The sequence below is a fragment of the Anastrepha ludens genome, chromosome 2 (assembly GCF_028408465.1).
Source record: "Anastrepha ludens isolate Willacy chromosome 2, idAnaLude1.1, whole genome shotgun sequence".
In the NCBI taxonomy this organism is placed as follows: domain Eukaryota; kingdom Metazoa; phylum Arthropoda; class Insecta; order Diptera; family Tephritidae; genus Anastrepha; species Anastrepha ludens.
Window position 1 is genome coordinate 105524979 of NC_071498.1, and position 24586 is coordinate 105549564.

Consider the following 24586-nt stretch of genomic DNA (forward strand, 5'->3'; position numbering starts at 1 on the left):
CCACTCTTTTTTATTATCTATTATTTCGCGAATTATATGGTTGAATATATAATATAACCAAAACCTTGTATAATCAAAATATACTATAGTAGAATAAACAATTTTTTACATGCTTACGTATAACATAGATCTTTATCATTGTTTTACTATTTTCTCATTAAATGTTATCAGTGGAAAGAAACATTTGTGTCACCAAATACCAGGCGACAGTACACATAAGTGTTCTCTCAAAAACTACTGCTGAACTATAATACTTGGAGAGATTTGCGCTCTGCAAGTACTCTTATTCTTTGAACACTAGCGCATTATTCATACTGACTAATAAAAAAGCCCCTACTGTTTTTTGTTTGTTTTGATTTTACATACTCTAATATTACACTTGCACCACTCGTCCATGCGAACTTATTCGAAAATATGTATATACATATGTACCTATAAGTATAGTAAATTGGTAAGTATGCATGTAGTATGTGCACGAGCATTGTGATATCCAGACCAGGTAAATTTCTCTTAACTGACTAAAATCTCTCTTACCAAGCGAATAAATACTCTTTAAATTCTCTCTACTACCATAAACAATGAACTTGTTTGTATTTGTTTAAACGTCAGAGTCAGTAACTAACTATTTAGAATAAGCACTCACATACTCGTACAATGAAAATGTATGCACGGCACATGTTGAACAATATGAGCTGCACAAACTCAAAGTGGTCCCTACCCTCGCTTTTGTTTTAACAAAATTATAGTATTGCCAACAAAAACATTAAACAGGTTTTAACGAGTGACAACCACAGTCATAGCCATAGCCGCATCTACTACTACTACCGTATCTACCGCTGCAATAATACAAGTAGAGTGTAACGTGTCCCTCATAACACAGACGGCATTCTGACGAGTGCACACTGGTTGAAATAAGATCAAAATGATCTTTTGAATAAATATCATTGAAAAGATTTTTGTAACGAAAACGAATATGAACGCACGCACACTGGGCAAGGTCGAGGGAAGAGCAAAAAGTGCCGCACCTGTTAAAACAATGATGCTTTGTGGCCGGCCTTTTAATTTTTTAATACTCAACAATTTTGTCAATCATGCAAAATTTACGCAAATACGCACACATGTATGCATATATGGTATGCGTGTACGTATGCATGCGTCTACATGAGCATGTATGTATATATGCATGTAAATACACATAGGTATACACGTAGATACATACATACATATATAAATGCTTTTCTGTAGCGCTCTCCACCATCACGCCGATTCGTCCCCATCGTCACCGTGACAAACCATGGTACGCATAACTTCGTAGGTGTTTCATTGAGGCGCCAGCTGAAACAGCTGTAGGTAGATAGCCGTCAGCAGAAAGTCGCTAGAGTCGCAAACCACAAGTGGTCGTCAGTACAAGTAGAGTAGTCAGTCAGTATCAATTGCGAATCGGAGTTAGTTGTGCGCGCTACGAAAAAGATCGTCGAGACGAGACTCTTACTCCAACCAACCACTCGATCAGTCACTCACTCACTCACTCACCAACTCACCAACCCACTGGCTAACTGATTCGCCTTTTTGTTATTTTCTGTTTTTTTGTTTACTGCGAGTGCTCCAACGCAGTCACTGCATGCCGTAGGAGACGGTTCGTACCGACGTCGCGACGGTTAGACAGCTGGTGAACGGGCGGTCAAACAGACAAACAATTCGTTTCGATTCGTGGCTTATAAGCCGGATTCTACTGGCCAGCAGACATTCTCCCAGTAATTTTGTTATTTTAACAAAACAAAAAGCATCGAGGTTTAATTCGCATATAAAAAAAATGTAAGCAACATTTGTTGCCACGCGCACCGGTTACATGAAATTTAAAACTTGTGGACATGTGTATGTGTGTGAAATCTATTTAAGTGCATAGCAGCGGGATCGTCATTCACAGAATATACTAAGAGAAAAAAGTAACTTGAAAGCAAACATTTGCTTAACAGTACCTTCGAAGTGCAAGCTTTTATTAGAGCGGCTAGAATACGAAACCATTTGTACAAAAACTCAAATCACGATACATGTGTATGTACATAAAAATTTATTAACAAAAAACAGTTGGCAATTTTGAAAGCTATAAATTCGTTTAATCAGTTGTTAACCACAATTTTAGTTATTAGTGAAACGTGGTGTAATGCATTAAAACTGTTTCTCATGCCCAGCTAGAATCGTTTACGATAGTGACGCATTGAAGACCGCGTTATTTTACATTTTCCACTGAAACGGTGAATTCCCATGCAGAATAATAATTTGCAGCACGACAACAACGTAAAGTTCCCTGGCATACACATCACAATCAGCGTTCGCGTCCCGTAGTACGATTTGTAACAGTGCTGAGCACGTTCGATTAAACCGTTAATTGTTTCAGGTCAAATCGTTTGCCTTTAAATATCAAAAGAAAACAATACAAAACTTTTCTTAAATACATACATTCATACAAATGTACGTGCCCATGTGCGTATATTGAAAAGAAACTCCAACTTTTGTGGTAACTTTTTCAAATTTTTACCAAGAGAATTCAATTATTTATAAAAGCAAATCATAAGAGAAGAAAATACATGCACAATACACGTGTGCATACTACATAGTATAAACACACATGGGCATATTTACTAAGTGAATACAAGAAAATCAGTTAAAAAATTTGTCCATCGTTGAAAGTGTTAAGAAGTGAAAGACCGACGATCGTGACTCAGATTGTTTCCATAAGTTGATTGGTGAATAGCACATTTTGGTTTACCATACATAGCAGCCAACTCAGTGTGCAGCCTTAATAAATAGGTGGATTAGAAAGAATAGCAAGAACAGAAAGCAGAAAATAATATAAAAATGGATTATATCGTGAAAGCTTACAAAGATTGGAAACTTCACTCTCAGGTAAGTTTAAAACCACGCACAACTATCTAAAGCATAATCAAAGGCAAATAATTATATAAATGGCTGCTTAGGACTATTGAGTCTAATCAACCAACAAAAGCATATAAATAATTGGAAAATTTCGACTTTCATGCCTGATGGTAGATAGAAGAATATATTTACCGCCATATCAGCGCGCTCGTGCTTGAACAAAGAAGGCCCTTTGCTGCTACAAAGCACGCTTCGAACGCTGCAGTTTATTTATTGCACTTCAACGGAAGTATGGTTCGTTTATTGACGTGCTCGGTGTTTTAAGACTCTAATTACCATTTTCTTGCTCCGCGAATTTCAATCTGAAAAAAAAAATAAATAAATAAAATGAAATTTGCGAAAAATATAGGTGCCTAGCAGAGTCTAATCGCAGCTCCGCTCCGGTAGTCTATTAATATCGCCGCCAAAGGCAATAACATCATTATCGAATTTGGCGTGCAAAAGAATATCTGCTTGATGGGCTGTGCCTTAGCTGTGTTTAGTGCAGCGCCCTAGCGAAACCTCAGGTATTGTAAGTTCATATCTACAATTTCAGTTTAAAAAATGCTGCTATTTTTGCCTCCGTAGCAGTATTTACCACCAATAACTGCCAGTCACGCGTGAGTATTCCAATGTAGGCCGATGGGTACAGACTATCAGTCAATATATTGAACGGTAAAGGCTTGTCAGTGCCTTGTCAGTGTCAGCGACTTGGCAGAGCACGTTATGATTAAAAAGTAATTGCTTATTTGATCTACACACCTGTCTTTTGTTCGTGAAGTGAATTGAGTTTTGAATATAAATATAAACTTTATTGGAGTGTTAAAGAACTGATATGTCTTACCTTATCTAAATATACAGTGTTCTACTATATAAAGTGGAATAAAAGCAATACATGTATGTAATTCTCTAATTTTTGGTGCCGGTCTTCATTCGGTCTACAAATGCAGATACATACTTATGGAGGAGTTTCATGCCTACTCCGAAGTGAAGATGATTTTTTAAGAAAAGCGTTTTCCTGTTATAAATGCACTCAGAGGTTAGTCATTGATCGCCTATAGGGGACCGTTAACAGAAACAAATATTTCTCATTAAATCTTTTATGTCCGTATAAAAATCGTCTATTTTCAAATTTGCAAATAGCGCTGGATTTTTTGGAAATTTTAGTTTTGATGTTCTAATTGTAAAAATAAGGTCGTGTATACAATTTTCTAAGATATTTTGGTATAGTGGGATCTCTTCCAACCTAATAAAGTGCTTAAAGCGCACAGCTTCGATGTAGTCATGCTGTAAATAACCGTTAAACAAGTTGGTACCGAGAATGTGGCAATAAAATGGTGCGGGAGCGCTAGTCGGATGCCGGATGAATTATCACTTTAACCAACCAATCTCTTCCTTCATACAAAAAGACACAAAATAGGTCTTTCTGGGCAAAAGCTGAATCCAGGCTCCAGGTAAAACTAGTTTACAACGTTCGCCGCAAAACAGCTGACCCATGTATACTCGTACAGTGCTCTACTTGCAGTTTTGTAACATACTTGGAAAGTTACAGCCGGCCGGCTCGCCCGAGTTTCATTCTATGCTTCAGGTAGTGCCCAATTGAAATTCTTATAACAAGGAGATGCTCATCTTGATATCTTTCGATCACATTTCCGGCAAGTAAGTCTAGATTTGTATGCCTGAATTTCTGTAAGATGTCATTTTATCTTAACATTGGGGGTAACCACAAGCCACATATTGGAGAGGAAGGGATTTGTGTATGCTTTTAGACGAATGAAATGTAATCAGTTTGAAATAGTTTCGAATTACATGAAAATTACTTTTAAGTTCATACTCGTACATATGTACATATGTATGTGTGTATGCACTTCGTCACCACATGGATGCGCTGATGAAGATACGTACGAATATACTGCCACATAAGAGGTCTGGTTGAGAGCATCCATTTCATTCCCTTCTGCTGGTGATCGATCGAATATTCGATTTCGTTTATTCACGTGTTTCGGTTAGGGGTTCAGCAAGAAGGTGAACCGAGTAAATGCCAAAAAGCTTTTAACATATTTTTGCAAGCTTTAGTCATGTTATATGCCCCAGTTGATATATTCGAAACATCTACTTGTGCCGTCATAATTAATTTTTACTACAGATTTGCAATGGCACTTATGTATAAAGAGAGGCTAATCGTGAAAGAATGCTTGAAATGACATAATAATATAACAAAAATGTAAATAATATAATAATAATAATAATAAAATAATATATATATGTATATAATTGGCGCGTACACCCTTTTGGGGTGTTTGGCCGAGCTCCTCCTCCTATTTGTGGTGTGCGTCTTGATGCTGTTCCACACAAATGGAGGGACCTACAGTTTCAAGCCAACTCCGAACGGCAGATATATATTTTTTATGAGGAGCTTTTTCATGGCAGAAATACACTCGGAGGTTTGCCATTGCCTGCCGAGGGGCGAACACTATTAGAAAAATCTCTAAATTGCTCACCGGATTAATTTTTAGACCATTTGGCCCGGCAGAAATTAATCTAAATGCCCCTTCTCGTTTGCCTCTTTTTTATAGCCATGTGAAAGAAATTAGGAGCAAATATTTTAACTATTATTCCACTTTTGATATATCGTACTCGTTTTTGACCGTTAAGAAATCGATACTAATCTCTCTCAATAAATGATTGGCGTAGTTTTTCCTCTATTTCCTCGATGTAATTCCTTATTCAGGTGATGAAATTTTTTTGTAGCTGAACGGTGGAAAAGTCTACATTAGATGTAATATCACGCTCATCACGCCCTGCTGTATCGTCCAACACTGTTGGGTAGGAATATTTTAACAATGCTGATAAGTTGTATCGTGATTAACCTGGACATATGTCTTATCAGCGGGATTTGTAGTTGCATAACATAAAAAAAGATAAAGCATTAAAAAATAATAGTTAATTTTATTAAATTTTTTTAAACTTAAAGTTTAAAATTCACTGAATATGAAAATATTGAATTACATCCATTAACCTTACTTTATGTAAGAAAATTATTGTTTGCTAGTTGATTATGCTTGTGTTTTCAATTAATAAAACTCGCAATTAACAGTAAACGAAGGAAAAAATATAAAAATTCAATTTTAATAAATCCGTTTCGCTGTTAATAACAATAATAATTGAAGCCTACATACTTCGCTGGGTGTTTAGCCGAGTTTCTCCTCTTGATGATTTTCCCACAAATGGAGGAACCTACAGTTTTATGACGCCTTCGAACGGCAGATGAGGATCTTTCTCAAGGAAGAAATACACCCGAAAGATTGGCATTTCCTGCCGGGGAATAACCGCTATTAGGAAAAACTTTTTCTATCATTTCGTATATCAAGCCCGGACACTACCGACTACTGTTTTTCTCTGCCAAATGACAGACTTCCGCATATCCTAGCTAAAGAGACTGTGCGCCTTGTTGTACACTTGTTGTACACTTGTTGTATTTGGTTTTGGCTTTTGCAATATAATATTATTGATTGAAAATTTATATATGTGTATATTTTTTTGTATAAATACATATTTATATTGCTCGTTTGCCGAAAGGACGTCACAGCTCAAAAAATTAAAAATTCGAGGAAAACGTCTTGAAAATTTTCCATTACTATGCTCTTTTAAACGACTTAGCCTTAAAGTAAATACACCTTTTTATCTAATGGTGTGCTGTTAATAGATAACGCCATGCATTTTTTTACACCACATAGAAGAAACGCTGCATATTTATCGAAAAACGATGTTTTTCTTTTTTTGGGTTACGACCTTCTCCAGCAAACGAGCGATATAATCAAAATGTTCAGATGCGGTTTTGATTTTGCTTGTGGTTTCAAACTAAACAATGACAATCTATTGAATTTCGGATTCGGTTTCGGTTTCGGTAAGTAATCAGTTTTCAACGTACTCTCCCTTCCACACTAAATGTTATTCGAGTAGCCGCATTGTCTTATATAATATTTTATTTACCACAATAGTTATGTATAAAGCATGGTCTGACAACAATGTAGCGATGACGTGAATAATTATTCAATTATACTGCAGATAATTTTAGTGATTTTATACCTGAAGTAGTTTGTATGTAGTTTTGAAGAAAACTGCATTTGTTTGTGAAAAGGGTTATAATTCTTTGAAAAATGAGTTGATATTTCTTTTATAGAATTTATCATTGCTGTTTTCTTCGCTTTTATTTATTTATGCTTTTGTTTTTTGTTTTTTAATTTTTTTTAGTACGCCATCCCTGCCTTTTTCTACAGATAATGAAAAAATATACATAGAATTAGATCGAGAAACTAGAATGTAGAATTTGTTCGGTTAGGTTTTGCCGAACCAGCTTATACTATCGATTTATTATTACCAAGCTTCTTAGCCCCACATTTATACCTTCTACTAAGTGTGACTTAACACTGCCAAATTTCTGTTTTGACTTTATCCCGTTCTTTCATGTGAGCATTTTGCTCTCTTAACATTTCAGTTTCAAAATGGCTTAAAACAAATCGAGTCGCTGTATTCGAGCATGCAAATGGCGCGGTAAAATTTAAATTGAGTTGTCAAACTACGAAATGGCAGCAGATGTTAAAATAGCAACGACGAGAAATTCGATAAGAGAGAGATGTGAAATTCTGACATTTCTGTTTTAACTGAGCCTTTTCAACATAGTCTATAGAAGGTCTTTTCGTAATTTTTCTATCAGTGAGTCTAGGTCTGTGTAGATCTATGAGTTGTATGTATATGTACAATACTACTGTCCGCTAGACTGTAAACTAAGTAAATTAATCATAGAGTTACTAAGCTTTTGTAGATCACTCTGTACATGTGTACATACGTACTTACATATGTATATTAAATTGTATAACATTTTGAGTATGAAGAGCTAAAAAAAAATTACGTTAAGAAATATTAGAAGGCGGTATAAATTTCATATACATAAATTCATGTACATATGTCTATGTACATATGTATCTACAATTACCATAAAAAGCATTCGAATTTGTGTATAAAAAAAAGAAGTCATGTTACTAACACTCAATCGCTCAATTGCAATATTAATTTGTTATTACATATATTTTCCGCTTTAATGTACTAAATATTCACCATTTTTCGTTCCATTAACTGCTAAAGAGGCATTGTCGATATGACGCTAATGTTAATTAAAATTGTTGCTGGATGATGTTGCGTTTGCCGCCACTCAGTCCGACGACCCAGGTGTATTCAAACGCACTGTCGTGCTGACTAATCTATCAACATTAAAAGTTGGCGGTTATGATTTATTTATAATTTTCAATTAACGACTTTTGTGAATTATCCTCTGAATAACATATGGTAAAACTTGAGCACCCCAAATCGGTGCCAGTCGTAGTCGTAGAAAGTACCAGTGCGTGGCGTGTCGGCAGTTAGTCTAACGATTTTGGGATTGTTGCTAACTTATTAATCTTTTTTTTTAATAATAATAATTCATGCAACGACTACATACATACATACTCCCCATGCTATTACTAAGCAATCAATTGAATTCAGAGCGCCATTATATCTTATATTTATCGCCTTTTGAAAAGCTTTTGATACAATTCAACACGTCCCAATTCGCAACGCTCATGAGTGTAAGGGAGTGCCACATAAATTAATAAATCTCATAGAGACAATATATGCTGACGCAGACTGGTGGATAATGCATTAACGACGTTAAACTGAAAAAATTTGCGTCTGGTGGCGGAATCATCTGGGGTCTGCAGGGCCAATTAATGGACCTGGACTATGCGGACGATATCTGCCCGGTGAGCAATACTTACTTGGATATGGCATCCAAACTGGAAGCAGGTGCCGTGTCTGCTGGATGTATGGATGCGAAAACTGGAAAGTCTCAACAGCTGACTATAAGGCATTGGAAGTCTTCATAACTGTTAACTGCAAGCCCGACAAACTAGCGAGACTTGGCATCAAGTTGACTGATGAGTACACAGAGAATGGCATAAGCATACCTTTACAGACAAGTAAGCTACTTATCTATGAAGAAACTTTAAGAGGTTTGGTTTGGTTTCAGTTGCGGTAAAGACAAGTTATCCACATGGCATCACAGTGGGCCTGAGTGTGTCCCGCTTCAACCTAACTTATGTTATCCTAACCTAAACATACTCCAAATGTATTACAAATATCGTAAGCTAAATTTGTGTCACCTTATATTTCGTTTTTATTTTTTTATTTATTTATTTTTTAATTAAAATTTTTTTAAATTTTATATTTTATGTTTTAAAATATAGTTAATTTTATAACAAAGACGGTATTAATACAATTTTCAAAATTTCGAACTTTTTATTCAAAATTTGAAACAAAAAAAATTGGTACTCAGTTTCACAGCCCTTTAAATTTTAGTCTCATAAAGTCAAAACGCTCGTTGGTTTTTGATTTTATTTGGCGCTGAGAATTTTTTCCAGATAACGAATGCACGACTTTTTTATATGGAGAAATATGAGAGAAGCTACTATATTGCTCATCCTGCAGATATCCCATTACAAAATTATAACATCCCCACTTATTGGCAAGTTTTGACTATTTATTTATTTCACACTTTTTATCCGAATTAAAAAAAAAAATGGATAATGCTATTTGGTTTATTGAGCACAAAAGACCGTAAGGTCGAAGTGTTAATCGCATTTTTGATTACTCATTATTCGAAAGATCAAATATTTTCATTATTTATCGAATACGATTTCATTCATTTGGCTGCCTCGTCTGGCTTCGTAGTAGCGCATACTGCTAAACTAGTTTTCCAAGACCTTGGAGACCATTTCTGGCTCTATCGCACGAATGGCTTGCGCGATATTCATTTTAAAAGACTGAACGGTTAATGGATTGAACTTCTACCCTTGACAGTATCCTACGGAAATATATATAACTGCGTCGGATCGCAGTTCCGAAGTGGCTAATTGACATAGCGCCCAAAAGGTCGATCGTATCTTGAGCTGTATGGCAAGGCGCATCATCCTACTAAAAGCAAATATTATATAATATATCGTCCAAGTGCATATCGTCAATTTCGGTCACCATCTCTCTGTAGTGCTCATCATTGACAGAAATGGCGTTTCCCTGCGATCAGAAAATTTGATTAGGACTTTTTTTCAATAAACGTATTGTTAAGGCTATATAGCCTTGACTTTGGAAATAAGTTTTCAATATTTCGCAACGTTGTTCAAACGTAAAGCGGTTCATTTCGGTGATACCTACACCTTTATGCCGCTTCGAATGGTAGATTGTTTTTATGAGATGTTTTGTTTTCATGGTAGAAATACAATCGGAGGCTTGCCATTGCCTGCCGAAGGGCGATTGCTATTAGAAGGAAACCTTCCTATCCATTTGGTATTTCGTGCCCATAGCGGAATTCGAGCCTAGGCACTGCCAAAAGGAAATAACATGTGATACAAAAAACAAAAACACCACTATATGAACCACCCTGTACTTACATAGCCCTACAAATTTCAGCGTGAAGCGACAAAAACAAAGCGTCCAGTTTTAAATAAAAATATTTGAGAACCAAAATATAGGGAGTCAAATTTGTTTATGCTTGGCTATTAGGCAGTTTTCTCAGTTCAGGAATGATAGAAACATTTTTTTCTATTAACGGCCGCCCCTCGGTAGGTAATGGCAAACCTCCAAGTACATTTCTGTCGTGAAAAAGTTCCTCATAAAAAACCATTTGCCATTCTGAGTGTGTGTAATTTTTTCCGTGCCAAGCATAGAATGTTCTTATCACACCTGGAAGGGACTACTTCCAAATGAGATTTGAATTTAAATTACATTCAAAAGTAGTTAACATATTATCAAATAGGAGTCATTCAACCCCTTCGTAATTCGTTACTCAAGCATGTGATCGTCTGGTCTAATTACGAATTCACGACATCGAATCGCTCATAAAAACGGGGTTAAGTTGTAAAATTGTTTTCAATGGGACACTTTTGGTGCGAAAATGTAAAGTAGTGAAAGAAACTTGTTGCTACTCGCACATATAGTTTGCAAATATTATAATACAAAGATCATTTTATGTTTATATATGAGCCGTTTTCTTTGAAAGTGGCGTAAGTCCATTTTATATTACATATATGGAGATATTTAAGAGTTTGCATTTGAATGGTTTGAAAAATATTGGTTGATAGTAAAAATATAAAGTTGATAGTAAATTGTATTAATTGTAACATTAACTAATTTAATTAAACGGCTCATATAATTGTGTGTGCCCACTTGTATGTATTTATATATAACAAAAACAAAACAAAAATAGTAACAACAAATAGTACTGCTAAAGAAAAACAACAGATACTGCTGATCATTTAACCGTCTGCGTAACAGGGATTGTCAAAGTGCACAAAACTGGTGAGAGCAAATAGGTCGTAACCGGGAATCATATGACTGCATACACAACAATGGCCTTAGTTGTAAAGCTGATTTGTATTGTTTTAGAAGAATGAAATGAAACAAATGTTTTCTTTTACATCACACGTGTTTGTAGATAAATAATTAATTAGTTATAAATATAATGAGTGGACTATCGGCTTGTTATTTTTTAAAGCACTGTTCCTTTAACACTGACTTGCAAATTATTCGAAATTTTGAAAACTTCCTTCCAAACTGATTGCTGTATTGAACATAGTGTGTGTTTATTGAAAATACGTTTTGGTAGAGGCGCGTTTTCACTACGATGGCTATGTTAACAAACCAAATTCTGGCATCTGGTGATTAGACAGTCTGTACGTGTTTGTTAAGAAACGAAAGCAGTCGAGAGTGGCACGCCATCGTCCCATGAGAGATGGTTTAACGTTATGGGAGCAGCCCGATGCGCGATTTTCCGGAGATCGGATTCATGATGATTATAAAAGGAATACTGGTGAAATAGAATAAGATATGTATTACAATATTGGTAAGAAGTTTGAGAAATCTTTAATAAAGACATATTTTTGAAGTCGCTTGCCATGTGTCATATGAAAAATTAAAATGTTAATTAAAATAATACATTAACAGTATTAAACAAAAGTATTTGAGAACACTTTGTTTCTGTGTTGATTTTAAATAGGGTTGCCATCAATTAAAAAAATACTAATGAAATAAGTAAGATGTTTTAATACGGTTTGTCAAATGAGTGAATACGTTTACGCACACTTTAATCAAAAATTGAATGTGGTATTTTTATCAATAATAATTAATATTTTTAGTTTATTAGTGGAAACTAAAAATATAAACGAAAGTTATTTAAGGAAGCATTAAACGTAACAAAGTAGAAATTAATAAAAAATTATTAAATTACAATTCAACTGTAGCGCGTTACTACAATTGAAAATGCGTTCTATAGGGGATTCCCTTGAACGTCAAAACCTTGAAAACTTTCGAGGCTGCGGTGGGAAAAGCACGTAAACAATGGCAAAGTTCAAAAATTTCATAGCTAAGTGTGAGCTTTTTTGTACAAGGTGGCGTAAAATTAATCACCAAATCAGAAGATTTATAATTATAATTCTTTGCAAATGGTATCGTACGTCAAAAATATGCCTTGAAAAACCTCCTCATAAAAAAACGATTTGCCGAATTTATATGCGGCCAGGGATGGACATCACTCTAGTAGCATTCCCCATACATGTACAACAACAAGTGACTGTTTCACTCCGATTTTGGATCATTGAAGGTTTTTTTTTTCGAAAATTCTGTTGGTTACAGAATCATATAGTTAAAAATTTTGTGAACTCAACTTAACGATGTGAACTTGAACGATCTTTGATACGCCAAGCCCAATGAGAAGGAGGTGGGAGCCGTTGAGGCTGAGAATCTTCTTATAACTACCGATATAACGGCAACCTTATTGAATTTTAAAATGTTATATTTACATAAAACCAAGAAATGGTCACATGTATAAAACAAATGTAACGAAACTCCGTTTTGTTTTTGAATAACTTTTTTACTTAATAAAAAAATGATTTTGAGTGGTGGAAATCTTTCTACAGGCCTTTACATGCTCCATTGCATGTTCACAAATGTCAAATATAACATTTGTACAACGCCATTTGCAAAAATTATAAATTTTCCGATAGAGTGATTAATTTTGAGGCACCTTGTAAATGTAAGCAGTTTTAATTATCGATATTTCCAAATCCGATACTTAAAACTCATTCCAACCTATCAATCTATTAAAAGAGAAAGTCCTACCCGTTTTGCCTGGCAACAATTTTGTTGTATTGCTGCTTTTAACTGTCACCAGTCCTCACAAAATTTGCCATGAATTCGACACCTATAATGTCGGCATTTTAGCTGGAGTCTTTTGTCGTCCAACTGCTGTGTACCTGGCTTACATTTATTCATCTTCTTTATTTTTTCTTAAATCAAATACTTGTGGGAGCAAATACTTATTTATAACACATGGCGCGGCTATTTGTCAATTTGCATGTTAACTGGTGTACTCGTATGCTAATGATTTTGCTGCTAGATATTTTAGCCAAGTATCAGTTTTGAATTCGCTCGATATGTTTAATATTCGTGCAAGCGAAAACTTGTTCGCTTGGCGCAGTGTCAATACGAACGACTTACAAAAAGCTACCATAAACTTGTCGATATTAGTCCATAGAAATATGGACCGTAGCCGCCGTAGCCGAATGGGTTGGTGCGTGATTACCATTCGGAATTCACCGAGAGGTCGTTAGTTCGAATCTCGGTGAAGGCAAAATTAATAAAAACATTTTTCTAATAGCGGTCGCCCCTCGGCAGGCAATGGCAAACCTCCGAGTGTATTTCTGCCATGAAAAAGCTCCTCATAAAAATATCTGCCGTTCGGAGTCGGCTTGAAACTGTAGGTCCCTCCATTTGTGGAACAACATCAAGACGCACACCACAAATAGGAGGAGGAGCTCGGCCAAACACCTAACAGAAGTGTACGCGCCAATTATTTATTTTTTTTTTTTTTATATACAGTGCACTCGCGGTAACTCGAATAGCCGCTAAGTCGAACGACGTGCTAACTCGCACACTTTTTTTTCCCTATTGACTAGTTTGTAACTCGAACAATATTAAAGCGCTATAACTCGAACAAAAAAACAAATTTATTTGTACACACATTCTTTTCAAACATGTACATTTTGTACATACATACATATGTAATAGTATATGTAAGTTACGGATCTTGGGTCCGTTACACTAAAAAAAATTAAGGGCCAGCTGCCCAGGAAACAAACACTTATAATTCTTTTGATAGTTCACAATTATTTTTATTCTACACAAATTACTTAATCTAATGCAGCTAACCCGGAACCCGTCTCAAACTCCACTAACTGGACGTGGTGACGGTCGCTTACTTTACACCTTCCTTCCCCAGCTGCGGCGCAGTCGTTGTGTAATTTGTCTGAGACCGGACTTGGCCTTGACTTCCCACGGGTGCGTTATTGAATGTAATTGTGCAACAGGTAACGTCTCCTGTTGCATTGCATTGCGAAATTGAAATATGCTGACACTGCGGCACGTGTAGCGAGCAGCCGTGGGAGCGTCGCAACAAATGCGACTGCAGCGTGTTAACTCTTCCCCCTCTAAAGATCTGCGTCCCGCAGATCATAATTTGGAGAGGTGACCTTTTTTGGTCTGTTCCGAGAACTTGATTGCAGTATCGACATATTCAGCTCAGGAAGTTTTGCTCCAGTTGTTAGCTTTCTCCAAATTAGCAAAATGAAGACCATTAGCAAAATAAGTCCTAGGGCTTCGGATGTTGCAAACCAGTTGGTTTTATCTTTCAGGTAACCCAAGAGTCGTATGTTTCCGGAGGTCATCTCGTGGACGAGATTGAGATCCACAGCCAGGCTTCTATTCGTTATGGTGGACAACACGGGTGGGAGCACCTGCACGCCTGAGCTGCTAGTACTCCAGTAGGTTTGGTTATTTATTGTAATAGTCTCGTTCTCCATCTGCAGGATATAAGAGCCAGACAAGTGTTTATGTGTTTTACCTGACCATATGCTGCTGTTGAAATTATCCAAGAATATTGTGTCCTCCTTGAGCACCTCAACCGTTGTTTCCGTGCCAATTACGTAGCGGCAACTTGTTTGCCCACCCTTGAGTAGACGTGGTAGACATTCATCTTCGGACAATAAATCTAGGGCTTCCTGCTTGCAGACCATGGCGGTGGCGAGGTGGAGACAGCTGTTTTTAATACCATATGTCAGTTGTTTATTAATTAAGATTGTCTTGTACTTCAGATCAATTCTATGACCATCCTTCAAAATAGAGCGTGTGATCAAGTGATTAAACCTCGTTTGAGCCACCTTAGGCATGGACAGCACGTAAAGTAGAAGAGTACCGTTCGTGTAGATTGATGGTTCACTATATTCAATGGCTTCGACGACGTTACTGTACGGAAGGACTTCGATTTCGCTTATTAGGCTATTTATTTCCTCTTTATTCAAAAGATTGCTGTTTGCAACGCCTGCTTTGGCCATTTGACATGCCCGTATTAATTCACTAACGTCATCCTTGAGAATCATCAATTTGTGCTGAATCTCCTGTGAAAATTTGGCTTGGTGGGTACGTCCCAGGACGTCATTTGTGGCCGTTGCAATCCCGTTCACGACCTGTAATAACTCTTCAGTTTTCTTGAAAATTTCAGAATTTACCTTATACTGTAAATTATTGTTGTCTATTATTTCATTTTGGCTCCGCAGGACTTCATCCCAGTCTAAAGCATCAGGTGAGCCAGCAATCCACTTCCAAGCTGACCCGATCCAGTTGATTGAACGCTTTGGTCTTTTGGCTGTAGGACCCTTCAGCTCTTCAAGTTGAGTTCGAATTTTTTGTAACTGATAAATGGTGACATCTGTAATTGGATCGGTCTCGTTCGTCCTGGCAGTTTCATATTCTAGCCGGTTTGCAACCCTCTCGTAGCGCATTAAGTCGATGATGTGGACCAGTTTGAAGTGTCCGTTGATTATCCAGCCGTACCCATCACGAACAGTTAGAACAGGGGAATCTAGGTTGAATACAACATATGCTTGTGCGTTTGCACAGAGGCAGATTCTACAAATTAAATTACAAAATGTTAACTTAATCCTAGTTTATTTTCCACACAGTTTACATTTTATAAATTGAATTTAGACTAAAACACTAGTATTTCTCTTAAGTAATGTTTACACATTTGGTTGGAAATTACGAAAGAGGGAAATTTAAACGTAAATACCAATTAAACAATTAAATAGAATGCAATTGATTTTTAAACTTAATTATAGCTACTTGAAATTTATTGTAGTTACAACCTTCGAAAACATTTCTCCATTCATTGGCAATCAAACTTAGTAATAAGGCTTTAAATTTCTAATACTATTACTAGTGAGTGGAGTCTGGGAGGCTAAGGGTTATCGGAAGTTCGTGAGGACTCAGGAAGTGATGTTAAGAGTGGAACTTTCTTTGACAATTATTTTTTAGTATTTTATTACTATGGTTAGTTTCATTAGTAAACGTTAGTAAGTTAGACTAATTTTATCCTTTTGGAATTGTAGTAGTTTCTGTAGATTAATAAGTTAGTTTCATTTATTAGTTTTAGTTAGCGAGTTAGTGATTCTTTATTTTTTCTTTTAGGAATGCTTTCCCCTTTTTTTTTTTTTTTTTTTTTTCTTTTTGCGCTTTATAGCGTTTATTCGTGTGCAATTCATGCAGTTTTATTTCTATGGTCTTAAACCTTTCATATTTCCATCGCTTTTCTTTGCCATGGCACAATTTTATTTGTCGTTCTTTTTGTTTTTTTTGTTTTGTTTTTTTTTTTTTTTTTTTTTTTTTTTTTTTACCATAGGAATACAGACGTAAACTCAGATGACATTGGAAGGCTCGCGGTTATCCCTTTTAGCCATAAGCGTTAATGATTGCAAATGGCCTACTCATGGCACGAGTGACTTCACGTCAATTAAAGCCATAGCCTTTTGGTGGAGTTGAACCACTTCGATTGTCGTCACTCGAACCATCGAGTAAACTGGAATTGAACCAATATGACTTGATCGAATACAAACAAAATTTGTACCCAAACGCCTGGGACTTAAGGATCTATGCATGAGTTTTTTTGTCTCTTGACCCATGTTGGTTGAAATATTCTTGACATTTTTTTGTCTCATTTGTGTGTGGGATTACCCACTTTGGATAACATTAGTATTTTTTTATATTACTAGACATTTCTTATGTCTGATTTGTGGAATTTTTTCCCACTTTGCGTGATAATAGTCGCATTTCTATTTTCAGCGACAGCTTCTTTTTTATAAAGCGGTTTCTTTTTGCTTTTAATTTGTTTGTTGGCGATAAATAATTCATCACCACTATGAAAATTGCGAGGGGGCGAGCGAGTTTTATTATGTCTTGTATTTCTACTTTCTTGTTCGTGTAATAGAAGGGCTTTTACGTCATCATTAGTATGTTCCCTAAAGTTTGTCAATTCTTGGTAATTTATTCTCGCAGTTCTGTTAAGGAAAATATCAGCGGGCTTCCGTTTTGTTACCGAATGTATTGTATTATTGTACCTGTCTACCGTTATGGCAACGCGCTCTTCGGGTGTTAATCTAGGAAACTCAACGCAAAGGCAGCGATATATTTCAATCAGAGTGGAATGTAATCTCTCGACTTGACCATTGGCCTCACTTCGCTGCGTTGGCGTTTGGTAAACCTCTATTCCTAAGGATCTAATATAGTTTAATACAAGTGGTGTCAAAAATCCGCGCTCATTGTCCATAACTAAAGCCCGTGGCACTGTGAAGTAGTGCAGCGCAACTGTTAGTTTTATTCGCAAATGGGTGGAAGATTTGTTTTTTATTGGAAATAGTTTGGCAAATTTTGTAAACTTATCGATGCAACTCAAATATTTTTGTCGCTCTATTTCGAAAATATCGATGTGTAGGATCTCACACGGATAACTAGGAATTGGGGTTGGCTGAAGATACGGTTTTGAAGGGTGCCTATCATACTTATTTAATTTACATGTTTCGCATTGACTAACATACTCTCTGATTTGCTTGGACATAGCTGGAAAATAGAATTTTTCAAGGATTTGTTCCCTGTTTTCGCGAGCATTTCGATGAGCACGTTTGTGTTCTTGCTCGATTATGTTGAATACCCTATCAGCAATCGTTACATCCTCTACTATGCGTTGCGTGATCCTGATTTTGTATCTACTGAAGTTATTAACATACGCATTTTGCAAATTATGAATTGAACCTTCAGGTATTTTAATTCCATTTATTACGTTTGGGTTAAGATTCTTTTTGAGAAGAGAAGGTTTTCACAATTTAGTATGGGCATCGTAATAAAGTATCTTTTATAGCCCCTATGCGGTTCTTCGCTACATTCGCAACTCGCCCCCTGCCTAAGTATTATTTGGTTCCTAAACACGTTTATGGGTGCTTCTACGTGGGGTATGAGGTCTGAGCTATCCTGTTCGGCAGAATGCATAGTACCTTCCGATGCAGTATCTGTATCAGATGGTGCGTCAGCTACAGTACCCGATGGCTGAGCAACGATTGAGTCTGTGAGTGCGTTCACTTCCGTCTTAAGACGGGAGAGTGCATCGGCGACCACATTCGTTTTTCCTGGTTTATAAATTATTTCACAATTATACTCCTCTATTCGAGCTTTCCATCGCTTGAGCTTTGCGTTGTAGTTGCGATTACTCACTGAAAAGGTCAGCGGCTGGTGGTCTGTGTAAATCTTAATTTTCTTTGCACCATACACATAGGAACGTAGATTGTCAAGTGCCCAAACAATAGCGAGGAGCTCTTTTTCATTCGTGGCGTAGTTCTCTTCTGACTTATTCAGGGATCGCGAAATATACGCTATAGGTTTATCTTCGCCTATCACCCCTTGTGATAGAACCGCACCAATAGCGTAGTTCGATGCGTCTGTCGTCAGGTTGAAGGGTTTGGCGAAATCTGGGAAGGCTAAGACATCAGCAGACACTAAGAGTTGTTTCAAATCATGGAAAGCTTCCAGAGCCTTCTTGTCAAGCTCAATTTTTACTTTTTTAGAGGCGTTGGCTTTTACCTGTGCATTTACCCCTCGTGTGAGGTTGGTCAAGGGTTTAGCGACCTTGGCATAGTCCCTAATAAACTTCCTATAGTATGAGGTCATACCAAGGAAACTCTTTAAATCCTTCAGGTTTTCTGGAGGTGAAATCATTTTAATTGCTTCAACTTTTTTAGGGTCAGCGCGTACTCCTTCGGGAGTAATTATATAGCCAAGAAATTCGACTTCTTTTTCAAAAAAACATGTTTTTTCAAGATTAACTTTCAAGTTCGCTTCTAGGAGTCTTGAAAAAACCTTCTCAACATTATCCAGGTGTTCGTTTGGGTCTTTGCCAAATACGATGATGTCATCGATGTAGACATAGCAAATTTTGCCAATGTATTTCTTCAACACATCGTCTATCATTCGCTGGAAAATAGCGGGCGCATTTTTTAGACCAAACGGTAAACGGAGGAATTCATATTTCCCGTTCATCGTAGAAAAAGCCGTTTTAGAGATGTCCGAGTCTTTCATTGGTATTTGGTGGAATCCAGACGTTAAGTCTATTGTCGTGTAGTAATTCGCCTGTCCAAGGCTGCAAAGGGTCGCGTTTATGTCAGGAATTGGGTAAGTGTCAGCGATCGTCACTGTATTTAGTCGTTTGTAGTCGATCACCATTCGGTACTGTTTTTCCCCGTTCGCCTTTGGTTTTTTAGGCACTACCCATATTGGTGAATTATAAGGACTCTTTGAAGGCCGGATGACACCTTCCTCAAGCAGCTCATTCACTTGTTTTTCAACTTCGTCCCTCATACACGCTGGGTACGGGTAGCTTTTACTGTATATTGGTTCGGAAGTTGATGTTTTTATTTCAGCACGGATGTTTGTCTCTACGAGCTCATTGCCATTTAAAGGTTTAAAGAGCTCCGAATATTTTTTTAATAAGGTTTCGACCTTCCGATGAATTCCCAGAGGTAAATCCTTGCCTATTGTAAAATTGACGTGGCAAGACGTGCGTGCCTTGAGTGGAATTTTGTAATTCCCTATTTTTAGTAAGTTATTTTTCCTATCAATTACCGCACCTAATTCTCTCAAGGTGTCGTCCCCAATGATCCCGCAGAATCCACTTAGAGTAGGTAATACAAAGAAATCAAATTCAGTGGAGTTCCCAATGCTTTCAAATAATTTTACTTGAACCTTATCTTTTATTGGCACAGTACCCCCCACAGATGCCACACTAAAAATTTTCTGCACCGGAGTCGTTTTTTTCGTAATGGTTTGTCTAATGAAGTTTTTGTTGGCACCGGTGTCTACTAAAAAATCGAAAACGCGGCCATCCGGCATCGTATATTCTAGGTATGGTACGCTAGATGGCCGGAGGACAGAAAATCCTCAGATTCTTCGTCATTGCTAGGTTCTTGATTGACATCCTGTTCTTCGCTCACCCCTTGAGCTATGTGATACAGACTTTGCTGTTTGACGTCCTGCTCCTCGCGTTCCTCCTGCACAGTGTGATACAGCCTTTGTTGCTTCCGTGGGAGATTTTCAGACCTCGCACTACGTTTAAAAGGCTTGGGTCGATTGATATAGTTTACTTTGCGTGTCTGTACTGAAGGATCAACCTCCATCCTCTCAACTGGCGGACGCGACGTGGAACTTTGGATGTCATCTCTTGAAAAAGGACGATAATTTTTTGGATATTGTGCACGCTGCTCTTGAGCGTGCCATGTAGGTTTTGGTGGCAATTGTGGAGGTTTGATCCTATTTGGGGAGTAAGGGGTGCTCGGTAAGTTGTTTATGGGCACCACCACACGATTGCTAGCCGTGGAAGAATGAATTGTAAAATTTCTAAAGTCGACGTTTTGGATCTCTAAGCATGCCGAGTAAGCTTCCGGCAATGTTTTAGGACGCTGTATAAGCATCATTCTCGACATTTCCCCATTCAACCCGCGTATAAATACGTCTAGCGCACGGTTGCGGTAAGTTTCAACTAAAACTCTTACTGTTTCGTCCGTGTAGGACTCGGTTTTTATCTTATTAATTATGAGAGAGAATTGATGATTCACCTTCGCGTAGAATTCATCAATTCTCATTCCCTTTTGCTGAAGTTGATGCAACTGGTGCTCAAGGGTGCGAATATCCCTTTTATCTGCATAGTGCAGAGAAAGGCACTCTTTGATTTTCGACCAGTTGCTATCGAAAATGTTATACGAAATTAGTGCGGAATCAGCAGCACCCCTCACCTTTTGTCTAATGTGCTGTAAAATTGCCCGATATAGGGGCTTACCCCTCACGACCTCGAAGTCCGAAAGGATGACTTCTACCGAGTGCACCCAGGACACGTAGTGGACAGGATTCCCATCAAAAATCTGCAGCTCCTTGACACAGTCAGGGAGTCGACTGATGTCCCTTATGTCGGCTTCCGTTTTAGGGGCTTGTGCTACCATCTCTTCACTGGGTTCCGTCTGGTCATTGGCGGTTGGTGTAAACATCCTGGAGCTTATTGAGTCCAGGCGGGATACCCGTCTTTCGATGGTGTTCATTTTTTCAAGCAGGGCGTTAACTGCCCCCGTTAAATTTGTTACCGTGGCCCTCAAATCTTCCATGTCCTATGATCCTTTAGTTTTTTGCTGAGCAGGTTTATCAAAAACCCTTTTTCACTTTTTTAATTTTGCCAATCGATTTTTTATTTATTTTTGTTATTATTTAATACACTTTCTTTTATTTCATCCACTCTCACTTTTAACACTCCTGGGTCCCTGCTCGGGCGCCAGTTACGGATCTTGGGTCCGTTACACTAAAAAAAATTAAGGGCCAGCTGCCCAGGAAACAAACACTTATAATTCTTTTGATAGTTCACAATTATTTTTATTCTACACAAATTACTTAATCTAATGCAGCTAACCCGGAACCCGTCTCAAACTCCACTAACTGGACGTGGTGACGGTCGCTTACTTTACACCTTCCTTCCCCAGCTGCGGCGCAGTCGTTGTGTAATTTGTCTGAGACCGGACTTGGCCTTGACTTCCCACGGGTGCGTTATTGAATGTAATTGTGCAACAGGTAACGTCTCCTGTTGCATTGCATTGCGAAATTGAAATATGCTGACACTGCGGCACGTGTAGCGAGCAGCCGTGGGAGCGTCGCAACAAATGCGACTGCAGCGTGTTAACTTGTATATAAATTATATGTATACTAGTGTATTGTCCATATGAATATTTCGACGTTAATATCCCGTTAGTTTTCTGGGAACAACATCTTGCATTGACCAAATTGCTTTAAATTTGTCATTTGTAGTGTATCAGTGCATGTGAGTAATGGATCGTAAAAGGTTGAAGTGTTTAACATTAAAAGAGATTGCTGAAGTCCTTAACAAAATTAAACGTGGATGTAGTGTTACTTCTCTAGCGAAGGAATATGGGGTAGCCAGGTCCACCATAAGTCTTATAAAAAAGAAAGACAAGGCAATTTTAAAAGCAGTAAACAACACGTTTTTGGTTCCTGGGAAGAGGAGAACTTTAAAAGCTTCTGAGTTTCCTAAAATGAAAGCCGCTTTATACAAATGGTTTCTGTCCCAAAGAAAAAAGAATTACCCAATAAGTGGACTCATCTTGAAAGAACATAACATGAAAAACATAATTTACAGGTCGAATTTACGCTTTATGATGTTAACAAATGGAATGATGGTGCCGAATTTACCGACACAGAAGTAATAATTGAAACTAGTGATTCTGAGTCTGAGTTTAACAACACAACTGAGACATGTGAGCGGATATCATCTGAGGAGGCAGTTAGCTCTATCAATAAGGTAATTCAGTGGGCCACAACTGAACAAGTAAGCCCCGCAAAGGTTAACACTCTTCAATTGCTGCGTGAAAAAGTCATATTCAACATTGCTGCAGGCAAGAAAAGACAAACACACATTACAACTTTCTTTTCGGCCTAACTTTTCTGTTAAAGCTGACTTTTTTTGTGTAACTGACACAAAGACTGCCAAATATTTGATGAAAAATATTGAAACGAATTAATTATTTTAAACATATTCATGTTCATATCCATATGTAAATAAATAAATAAATTTAATTGAAAAAATCGATATCGATGACTGTTTTTTTAACATAGCACACTCAATTGATAAGTCGAACAAATTCGATAAATCGAACAGCGCCTGTTTTAATTAGTTCGAGTTATCGCGAGTGCACTGTATATATATATATTTATATGTATATATTCATAATATATATGTTGAATTATATATATTTTTTGTATTATAGACCTGCCAAAAAAAGTATCCGTATACAAAGAAATGAAAGCAGCATATTAAGAAATTCATTGAAAAAAAAACTAAAGCATTTTAAACTTCTATCCATTTTTTCCTAAGTATATCTTTAAAAATTAAATTTTAGAAAACAAAAACAAAAACCTTTTCTTCAACGAAGCAGAAAAAGTTTCCGTACACATGAAAACAGGGATTCCCCGCAGTATGCAGTGGCATATTCATACCCAATAACGGTTTTATTTTAGTTTAGTACATATCCGAAATCAACAGAAAAACGCATGGATTTTGCAACGAATATGTTAACAAGCTTCCAGAATTTTGGGAACGTGTTCTATTTTCGGATGAAAGCAAATATTTCATATTTGGCATTAAAGGAAGAAATCTAGTGTGGCGTAAGACCGGTACTGGGCTCGAAAATGATAATCTTGTACCAACTGTGAAGCATAGGGGCGGAGGTGTGACGGTCTGGGGGTGTATGGCGGCGGAAGGAGTTGGCAAACTCGTTTTTATAGAATCAACAATGGACCAATTTTCTTATTTAAATATTCTAAAGACTAGCTTGGTGCAAAGCGCTCAACAGTTGGAGTTTGGTGATGATTTCTGGTTTCAGCATGATAACGATCCCAAGCATTCGGCATATAATGTTAAGCTCTGGCTGCTGCAAGACACAAATCTCCAATTCTTTTTCTGACAAGTGTATATAAATAATGCATGTATATATATTTACTGGTTGTTTTGGCGGAGCTCCGCTCTTATTTGTGATGTGCGTGTTGATTTTTTCACGAAAGAGGGACCTACAATTTTATGTCGCCTTCAAAGGGCAAATGGTTTTTATAAGAAGGGTTTTCAAGGCCTCTTTTCCATGTACGACGCCATTTGCAAAAATTGTAAATCTTCCAATTGGGTGATTAATTTTGCCCCACCTTGTAGAAAGAAGCTCGAACTGAGCTATGAAAGTTTTAAACTCCGCCATTGCTTACGAAGCTACAAAAGAATGCATTCTTTCGAAAGCACTCGAGGTTTTTATGTGTGCCATTTTTGCGCGTATTCAATGAAGTGTGCATAAGTGCCTTTACTCATTTGACCGCCCATATTAAAACCTGTTACTTATTTCATTGTTTTGTTTTTAATTAGGGACAACCCTTTTTAAACACATTTATGTTATAAAATACATTTAATGCACTATTTCAATTAACTTTTTAATTTAATTTGTATATGACATTGGTAGCCACTTCAAAAATATGCCTACATTAAAGCTTTCTCAAACTTCTTGCATTCGATACCAATATTGTAATACAGTGTTAAAATGTGAGGTCAATCCGCCTACTACTTTTCGAGTTTGGCGAGCTTACGTATGCTAAATGTATGTATTTATGCAAAATG

General features: G+C 37.0%; 1 protein-coding gene and 1 long non-coding RNA gene across 3 annotated transcripts in view; one reads left to right on the top strand and one right to left on the bottom strand.

Moving 5' to 3' along the window:
• Positions 1 to 1401: 1401 nt before the first annotated feature.
• Positions 1402 to 24586, top strand: part of LOC128855029 (probable serine/threonine-protein kinase DDB_G0271402) — a 70577-nt gene continuing 47392 nt past the window's right edge. The window contains exon 1 of one of the 2 annotated variants that reach the window (XM_054089594.1): positions 1402 to 2907. In XM_054089594.1, the coding sequence (XP_053945569.1) occupies positions 2860 to 2907 (48 nt within the window). In that variant the 5' untranslated portion in view covers positions 1402 to 2859. Of the gene's footprint in view, positions 2908 to 3859; positions 3956 to 24586 lie in introns of those variants that run through there. The other variant, XM_054089595.1, reaches the window with a different exon arrangement.
• Positions 2883 to 3633, bottom strand: LOC128855030 (uncharacterized). The gene is made up of 3 exons (XR_008453667.1): positions 3515 to 3633; positions 3070 to 3239; positions 2883 to 2933 (listed from the first exon to the last, which is right to left on the bottom strand). It is a non-coding gene; the product is annotated as an uncharacterized LOC128855030 (long non-coding RNA).